The 9988-nt window shown below is 43.1% G+C and overlaps 1 protein-coding gene across 2 annotated transcripts in view; it reads right to left on the bottom strand.

Moving 5' to 3' along the window:
• Window positions 1–559: 559 nt before the first annotated feature.
• ARID5B (AT-rich interaction domain 5B) overlaps window positions 560–9988 on the bottom strand; it is a 113290-nt gene continuing 103861 nt past the window's right edge. For both annotated transcript variants that reach the window (XM_059477343.1, XM_059477342.1), the window contains 2 exons: window positions 7458–7656; window positions 560–3560 (listed from right to left, as the gene is read on the bottom strand). In XM_059477343.1, coding sequence (XP_059333326.1) covers window positions 1410–3560; window positions 7458–7656 — 2350 coding nt within the window. In that variant the 3' untranslated portion in view covers window positions 560–1409. The remainder of the gene's footprint in view (window positions 3561–7457; window positions 7657–9988) is intronic.

Genomic DNA, 9988 nt, shown 5'->3' with positions numbered 1-9988 from the left:
AGAACCCCCTTACCCACTGTGAGGCACAGAAACAACCTGTAAACCTCTGATTCAGATCCACACTGGCTCCTCTCACAACTTCTGAAATTCTCAACATTCACACAAACCACAGATCTGTTTTCTGCACTCCTTTGTCATTCAGCAGCTTGAGCCAGTGAGATTCTGTTTTCTAGACCGTTTCTCTGGTAGGCAGGAGGGTTTCACAGCCTAGGTAAGATTAAGTACAACGCTCAACAAATTCACAGACCACGATACAGGAAAGCAAAGCTCGGAGGGAGGGGAGAAGCAGCCTAGGAGCCATCGAAACAACAGGAGGGTGAGAGGTGCTCAGCACCTCACAGGGGTGGGCCGGGCGGAAAGGAACCTTGTTCACATCCTTGCACCATAACATCACCTACAGTATGTTTATAACCATTAAGATTAATCTGAACCAGTTGCTTCAGTTTGTAAACAGTAAACGTTACGACAAAAACAAAACAAAAACGCTGCTGCAAAGTATAAAGAAACTGGAAAAATTACAAACACGTAATAAAAAAAAAAAATTAGGACAGCCACAGCCTTTAAAAAAGTTGCAGATAAAATGATACTGTTTAATTTAAAAAAAAATAAGAACCCAAAACAGAAAAACAAACACAAAGAGCACAGAATATACTGGACAAACAAAACTATATAAATTATTGTGACCAAATGTGACACTGGTAGTTTATGAAGTGGATATGTACAGTCAAATTAAACAGTGTTTACCATTCTGTTCTAATAGTGTTAAAATGAAAAAATCTATTGCCGTTTTACTATACATTGCATTGATTGAATCTTTAAAAGTCAGGAAAAGTTACCCAAAAAAGCACATCCACTGATTGTACAGATTCTCGGCCCACTTCTCCTTTCCAGGTTCATCTGAAGTCCTTGACTCATTTGCAACAATGCACAGCCTCCGGTCCTTGGCTCAGTGAAAGGCAAACACAGCCCTCACTGGGGCTTCAGTGAGCTCAGGACTGGGCCTGCGTTTCCACGGCTCCCTTTGAACATCTGCTCTTACCATGTTCAAGTCCTTTCAGAAAACACATACGCAAAATCAAAAAAAAATTCTTTTTTTTCTGTGTTTTTGTTTCTCTCTCTTTTTTTTATGTGGCTTGTTTTTTTTGTTTTGTTGGCTTTTTTTTTTTTTTTTTTGGCTTGGTTTTCTTTTTTGCAAGGGCAGGGATAAGGGATGAGGGGCTGATGTGGGAGCCAGAATTAAAGAAGCAGTCCTGTCTCCATCCAACTCCAAGATGTTCCTCTAGGCAGGATACGACTGCATCCTGGTTGACAAAAATACAGATTGCTAAATCTGCAAGACATCGTCACAGGGGGAGGAATGTGGCTAACTGAACTTTCTCCTCAGACCTTTCTTTGTGAGCGAGGGAGGTTTACAGTTTTGTGCTGGGATGTACAGAGGATAGCTGGGAAGGTGGGAATGCAGCTTGAGGGTTTATAGCAGCTAAAGGATAAATGCTGTTATGCAAAAGGTCACCGTAGGAACTTCCTACAGGTGTTGCTGCAGCTAAGTGTCTGTACAGTTGCTGGGAGTTTGCAGGGGATGTGAGGAATTGTCTCTGCACCATGAAGGAGTGAAGAGCCAAAGGCTGCATTAGTGGGGATAGCACGGTCTGATTTTTCAAGTACTGCAGGGGATGAGAATACCCGGGTGGGAGGCGATTGTTCAGCCCTGTGCACAGGCTTCCCGGATACAAGCCTGGGAAGATGGGGGCTGACAGGGGAAATTTGTGGCTTTCCAGCATGCTGCCAGAATGGAGGCCATGCACTGACTTGCTACCTTCCCCCTCTTGGTCGGGAACCTTGTCTTTTGCCGGGGTCTCCTTTGGTAAGTGAATAGGAGAGACAGCTCGGATTTTTTTTTCAGAAATAACTTTGTCCAAATCCTCCAGGCTCCTTTTCAGAGGCCGGGCAGCCCCCACGTTTTGAGGGCTCGTTCTGCGGCTGATGATAGGATGCACCATCCCCTCCATCTTCCTCAGGTTCTCCAGCCTCTGGGCCTGCTGCTTCCCAGACCTGTGGAGCAACTCGCTGTGTTTTTTTGGGGCTGTCAATGCCATAGGGGACACACGGCAAGCTTTGGGGTTACAGTCTAGGCTCACCGCCTGGCTGCCTCCAGCCTGGAACGGGGAGATCCCTTTGCATTCTTGCTGGGCTGTGGATGAGTGAGGGAGACTGGAGCCTGGAACCTTTGCAGTCTGTTTGTGTATGCTCTTTGGAAGACTCAAATCTGTTGGCTGATCATCTGAAGAGGTCTCCACTGTTGTCTTTTTTTCTTGCTGATGCAAAGACGGCCGATAATTTAAATTTAGTTTTTCTTGGTGTTTGTGTTGAGTAAAAGTAGAAATATTTTCAGACTCTCTGAACATGTCCCGGGGGAGGTACTTTGATGTCTGTTCATTATTAAGGTGGTGTTCTGTGTGCCTATAAAGGCTGTGCAGATGAGGTGATGAATAGAAATCTGCCAAGAAAGTGGGCACATGGGAGTGCTGCAGTGCCCTTTTCTCACTCATTTTATCTTTGCAGTCCTGGATATCCAACTTCGGTAGGTATGACTCGGCAAGAGAACTGAGGTGATGTTTTGAAAAATCACAGCGCTGAGGATCCGGTTTACTTAGCATGTCATGTTTAAAAACATTATTAATTGACTTCCTTTCTTCCTTGGTTTTAAAACTCTGTACATGTTGTATGACTGAGGGCCTGTTAATTGCTACAGGATCAGAATTAGGGGCATGGGGACCTTGCGATACGCCTGAGGACAGTTCATCTCTGCTGCTGAGTTTCTTTTTGCTGATCAAAGGTGGAGGAGAACCATAAGGATAGTTACACGAGAGCGTGGCCCCGCTGACCTGTGACAGCAGCTTCTTCTTTGCCAGGGGTGACATGATGCCTGGATTACCTTTAGAGTACAGCAATGGTGTGTAACTGAAAGTGGAGTCATCGTTCATGGACCCGGGCAGCTCCTTTTCCTTAAACATGTCGAAGTTCTGCACCACCAGGACTTTGGGTGTTTGCTTTAGTGCATTGTGGATATCTTCATTTCCCAGCTGGTCCACTTTCACCGTGCAGTTTGCGATGTAATCGGCCATCCCTGGCAGTTTCTCATCTTCCATGTCACTCTGAGTGGGCAGATGGACTGGGAAAGCTGTGAAGGGCATTTCTGGAGGTTCACTTTCCAGGCTGTCAGTAAAAGCTTTGTGTAGTTTTTGTTCAGGCTTTGTGTCTTCCAGGGCATCTGGTGAGGGGTGTAATCGTTTTGTGACAGTGGCATCCAGCACAGCGTCTTCTTCTGCAGGCACAGAAACACTCGAGAAAGAGGACGAGTGCTGAACCTCCTCCTTGGCTTTCTCACTGTTGGTGCTGTTTTCTGTCATGTCTGTCTTCTCCAGAGGCAATGTCCGAGCTGTCTCTGGTAAAAGAGATGGAGGGCCTTGCATAGGTTGTTTCACCTCTCCCACTGTAGGATGTTCAGGGAAATTCTTCTGGTCTGCTGATTCTTGATCCTTCTCTTGTTCTGATGAAACCTAATGAAATGATTCAACAGACAATAGTAAGAATGCAGTATGTTCTGGCAGCCTGTTTGTAAGGTTATACAAGTATGCTGCTGGCTACTTTTAGAGAAGGACTTGCCAACCACCTTGCTGGCATGTGAAGGCTCTAACATCAGGTACTGGACTCTAAGAAACAGAAGTATCTCCAGGAAATATTAAAAAATACACCATCCCTGTCAGAGTTACAATAAAGCATTTCCAAACAGCAGATGGTTGTAACCTGATGAGAGGCACTGGTGGCTTGATCAGATAGCTAAATGCTGAGGTTATATACTCTTTTAAAATTAATTAGGCAAATGCAGAAGAGCAGATTTCATGACACAAACAATAAGGCTATAAAAATTTCTCCTACCAGCCAACTTCACCCAAGAAAACCACACTATTCCTACGCTTTTCCTTCCCTAAAGTCTCTCCCTCATAGCTATCTTAAAATTCAGTGATCACACAGGAGATCATTCACACCCAGTTCTGCATTAAAGTGTGAAAATGATAGAAATGGCATACTAGAAATCCCTATTGTAGGCAGCAAATCACTGCCACAGCTTAACTAGGACACACATTTTTTTATTAACGGATTAAAATGAAGTTGTCAACATTCAGTAAGTGTGTGTGTGCCTGCTATTACAAACATGGCTTTTATACGTTCTCGTCAATGGGACCGTGGCTCGTTCTGCTCCCCCATTAATACAGCGTGTGTGCACAATTCCCACTATTCATCCCATTATGTAGCCGCCTGAACTGTGACCCACAGAGGTCACCAGAGCATCCCATCTGCGATCCAGCTGACTGACAGCCCTTTTCAAAACTGCTGTCACTCTCCTCTGACATGTCATGGTAGAAGACAGTCATAAAACAGCAGCATTGTGCGACTCCTTTATTATTATTGTTTTCTTTCTTCCTTCATTGTAAAGATAAGACGCACCGAGAAAGTTATCATCTAAATGCTGCTTTATGGTCTGTTGCAGGAGCAGGGAATTGGAGACGGTCCTAACGAATCTAACCCTCTCAGAGATTTATTTCTTCACAGCTGCTTTTAAATATTCCTGTCTGTTTGGTTGGCCTATTAGTTACAGTGTCTGTTAGTCATCCTAACTTCTTCTTTTTAAACTCAGAGCTGACTTTTGCAGCCAAATACCATCATTAGGTCCTTTACAAAGTAACATCGCTAGTCTCTTGAGCTTATAAAATTACAGGCAAATACCAGACAGATGAGCGAAGCAAGGAGGAGAAAAAAAAAAAGAGAATCATACTTAATAACTGTACATTCTGCTCTTTGTTTCTGTTAAGCAATACTTTGATTGAAGCTTCAGCTATTGTGAGGAAATGTGCAGTCTAAGGCTAATAGCATTTTGTCTGGTGTCTTGTTACACTGACAATGTCATTGTGATGGCAGGAAAACAGTGAAGAGCACAAAGGCAAATGCAATCCTAATAAATTAAAGTTATATTCTCTCCCTGCATACTTCTAATGGTGCATGAGTTGAACATGCAATTGAGACCACCACATATCTGTAACTGGATTATGCTTTTCCAGCTCACAGTTTCCAGGCCACATGCAGAAATGGCTTAAGCGGTGGCTTGGTTGGGGACGTTTATGTGGTGGCTATAGGGCTCTCCCTCAGAGCAATACCCCATCACTGCTGTGCCTGGATGAGGGCCCACGAGTGGGGCTCCACTGCCAAGGCATGGCTGCAGTGCAAGAGACAAGCAACCTTCTGCCTGGCCCCAGCACACCTGGATTTTGCTCCACCCAAAGGAGCTGAACATCTCCAGCCTGCTACCCCCGTTAAGAGCCACGTCCTGGGCATGGAGCCCTCCATACGGCAAAGCACAGATGAGTTCTGGAGCCCTACACCCACCCAGGGGTGAAACATCCCCCCTGCAGCCCCTTCACCGCTCGGGCTCAGTGTGATCACTGACCTGTATGGTGACTAACATGAAGGTCAAGATACTTAATAGCCTGCCTTGATCAAATAGGGGCAGGACATGTCTTCCACCCCAGTCAGGGAGGAGACATTAATTCTGCTACAAAAGATGCCATTTTACAATAGGGAACTGCCATAATTGTACATTTTTATTGTCTCGTCTAAGCTCCCTACATTTCCGATAAGCGCAGATTAGGAACTCTTCCTGCAATCCATACAAAAATAACTTCAGTTTAAACAGCAGGAAGTTTGAGATAGGGAACAACAAAAGCAAGGAAATTCAAAGTGAACGCTGTTGCTCTGTTGCTGACTTGTTATGCTGGGCATAGCAGCAGTGGTACTGATAGTGTGTAATGTGTCTTCCTGATCCAAGACCCTCAGTAAATAGTCAGGGACGAAGGAATGACAAGGGAAGGGAGCAGAAGCTTTCACTTCACTTCTCCTTGCTTTGGGCAACTTGTCTTGCAAACTTCCAGTGACTGAAGCACGCTCGTGCACACTCTTCTCTTGATGTGTTTTTTTTTTTTTTTTAATTTTACCCAAACAGGGCTCTCTCTACTTTAAAATTACAATGTAAGAAAAAAGAAAAAGTCTTTCTGGGGATTGCTCTTAAATTACATATTAATGGTACTGTTATTTAAAACACAAATTCTTCTTTGGATGAGAGATTAAATTGTCCTTGTAAACTTAACGAGGTAGTGGGACACGAAACCCCAAATTTTCTGTTCTCAAAACTGGGTACATGGAATCTCAGAGGCATCTGCATTTACAGGACCTGCATTGTTTTTTTAAAACAATGAAGAGGAGGATTGTTGATAGCTGACTCAATACAATTTCCAAACAAGTTTAGAACCAGGACTTCTGTACCTGCCAGACACAGTGAAGTCAAAGGAGCAGCCATAGTCTGCCGGGCACATCATGTGTTTCGACATTCTTTAAATACTTACTTTCACTGCAACGCCTTGAAGGCTGCTGTGATCTGGCAGACTGAGACAGGAAAAGCAACATGTTTTGCAGGGGTTGTGTGTGAGGAGCTTCACCACCTCCTTCACATGCAGTACGAGAGGGGCACAGGAGAGAGTGGGCAGATGTGCAAAGGAAGGTGCTCAAATAACACTGGAGCAAAAACCCCATTGATTTTGCATCACTTAACAACACTTGAAATTTACTCTTATTTGTAGACAAATACGAGTTCTACCATCAATCTTACCCTGTGCTGTGAACACAAACTCTCTTCTACAGGGCTGTCCTATGCCTGCAAGTAACGTGGCTGTGTGTGGAAACTGGGGCCTGCCCATGTGAAGCAGAGTGACACCACAGGAACCTATTATGTCTGAACAGGAACCTCAGCTGAAAGCCATCTACTGCTTGGGAGAGGGAAGTCGATCTCAGGGCTTGGAAGGTGATGTGACCTTTCAGTTCAAAAAGAAACTTGGTATAATATAATAAAAATCCTAGGGAGCAGTATGTTTTCTCAGTCATGCATACATCTGTGAGCACAGAAGGGCTGATCCAGAGGTTACCATTATAAAAATCAGCTGTGTCCAACAGTTACCACAGTATTATCAACAATATTAGAGGTTCCCGCACCCTATACTTAGATTAGGAAATAACTGTGGTAGTTGTGTGGTTTCCCTTTGGCGGCTGCTGATCTGTTAATGGTGACCACTGTATAATACAATGAGCAGAACTGGTACTAGTCAGATCCAGAGCTTGGTCCTCTGCCATCCCCACTGTGCAATATGGAGCAAATTGGCTGCCATTCGCAGCCCAGCAAAATCCCAGCACAGATAGTATCACAACAGCTGGATTTCCATTGCTGAGCAAACTAAAAGGCCAACTGGTTGGAATTCTCCTGTTTAAATTATATATTTTATCACTGGATTTCATGTGATTAAAGCTGTGCATTTTTAATTGAAAAACTGAAAAGCAGGGAAGCAACAGACCTCAGATGCATCTTGGGGTTTCTGTGAATTATCTTTTTCCTTCTTGTTCTTTTGGTTTTCATTTTTGATGCGTTTTGTTGCAGACACTTTTGTTTTTGCTTCACTCTCCTGGGAACTGTTATCCTGTTTTCGAGGTTTCACTGGAGGCAGTGGCTTATCTTCCTCTCCTTTAATAAATCTTTCATATGGCAGGATTAATCTAGGGGATTAAGGAACAAATAATTGATCAGGTTTTGCTGTTCTAGCAAAGAAAAAATGTATCTACTGTGAGCAGTTTACTTAATAAATCCATTTTCTTCCGTGCCATGAAAGCAACAGTTTAAACTCTACATCTATAAATCCAAGTATAAGAAATCAATTTATTTGGCAAGATTATAACGTGGAATAAATTCAGTGGAGTTAAAGAGTTGGTGTGGATTAGTTGTCAGCAACTTCACAGTGGTTTGCGTGGCTACACCAATTTGTACCAGATGAGAATATCAGCCATTATGTTTTAGACTGCTTAAAAAAAAAAAAATTCCACCATTTATTTTTATTTTCCCTCCCCGACTTTAACAGCATGCAGCAAGCCCCAGGAAAACACCTACAAAGCCATAACCAACTGGGTAACAGCTACACAATTTCCAGGCTGCTGGTTCCCCTGACTGCAAGGGCGAGTGCCAGAACGTGGCAGGGGCCAGGAGAGCTGGGCACAGCACCCACCCAGCCTCGTCCATGCAAGGCACCCATGCAGTGACAGTCACCAGAGCCCTTCTTTAGGAAGAAGGGGAGAAGAGAAGAGTTAAATATGAAGGAATTTTACACTGTGGAGCTGTCTGCCACAAAGTGCACGAAATTGCTTTAAAAACACAAGGAAGAAACACAAACAAAAAATATCCTCCCCTGAAAGCATCAAACACACTGAGTTTTAATCTCTCTGTTTTCCCTTTGCAATTCTTGATCTGAAAGGAAAAATAACTGATATAATTAAAAGGGATGGATCGCATTACAATCTCAGTTTCAACTTCAGTGATTAAAGTTTTTATAATGCATTTTAGTATGATTAATGACTCACTGTGGGATTAATATAAGACTCAGACTTTACAAATATGAACATTAATACAGCAAACATAATCTGTTAGAAACAAAAGACAAGTTGACTCTGTGAAGAAAATGTACTTTGCTTATAAACAACATAGATCTACTCAAATACCAGGAATCCTTAATTATCTTTAATCTAAGACTCCAAGGCAGAAACCTCTTTGGTTCAGATATTCGTTTGTTATCCTAGAATCAGTTTCTAAGCATGCAATTTTGATTTACATACTTCGATGTTCAAACACAGTTTGGGCTTAAGAGAGCAGAATTAGATTGCTCGTGATCATAATATTTTACATTTTAATAAAATACAACATAAATTATGTTAAAATATAAACCTAATTTATGCTATATTAGAAACAAAATTCATTAACTGAGCATGCTCTGACATGGTATGTGCAAAGAGGCGTGAATAATACTTTCTAGCCCTGAATTTGGCAGGGCTCCAGTAATGAAGCTAAGCAGAGCCCACAGGGAATATTCATCTTCAGATCCCATTACAAACTGAGTTTAAACATGTTACAGCTGCTAAAACTGGAAACTGCTCCCTCTATGCAAACTTAGCAAAATAATACGTAGTTGCCAAATACCTGCTTCCCACTGTAATATTACAGGTAATGTTTATATAAAAAAAAGCATAACTAAGCAGAAGAAGAAAAAAATAATCCCGTTCATACTTGAGGCTGCTACATTTCATTTGCAAAGCACAAATATTGGTGAAAACACCGAATTCCTCCCCATGCTGCACACAAAGCACTTTGGATTTCACTTACAGGCAAGGTTGGGTTTCACACAGGGCAGTGCTGAGGCTGCTCTGCCATGTGTTAAGTATTTAAAATCGCTTTTAATAAAAACACATTTTATTACAGTAATTGTTAGCACTGCGAGGGGAGTGTTTGACTTTGTTTTGTTTCCATGGGAACGCATCGCCCATTAAAAATCTACATATTCCGTCCATAAAGGTTTCAGCCGCTGTCCGGTGCCTCATGGGGGACAGAGATGCTCCCAGCCCCAGGAATGAGCCTTTCCCTGGAAGATGCTGAGGGATTAACCCAGTGGCTATGGCCGGGCCAGGAGCAAGGCCCGGGCCAACATGATTAATCACTGCTTGCGTGCTCTCCGCTGAGCCTTGTAGGGTAACGCGGGACCCAAACTCCTCCTCCTGCTCCTGCCTCTGCACCTCACCAGAACTCATTAGCTTGGGTGCTAATTAGTAACCGTGGCTTAAATTTCCTTTTCTGATCTTAAGGGTTCATGTGGGAGTACAAGGTTTTCATTTTAGTTATTTTTCACTGAGCTCAGCAGTTGGCAGGCCGACAGCAGTAAAAATACATTTCACATAGCCGGTCAGTGGCCTGGAGCCAGTGGCAGGAAATCTGGAATTAAATGTTTCGTGTATCGGGGAGGCGGCATGACTAAGGTAAAACTGAGTCAAAACACAAGGATGGCTTGTT

This window comes from Ammospiza nelsoni, chromosome 8 (genome assembly GCF_027579445.1).
Source record: "Ammospiza nelsoni isolate bAmmNel1 chromosome 8, bAmmNel1.pri, whole genome shotgun sequence".
NCBI lineage: Eukaryota > Metazoa > Chordata > Aves > Passeriformes > Passerellidae > Ammospiza > Ammospiza nelsoni.
The sequence above is the reverse complement of the archived record's forward strand: the minus strand, read 5'-3'. Positions and strand labels throughout refer to the sequence as shown.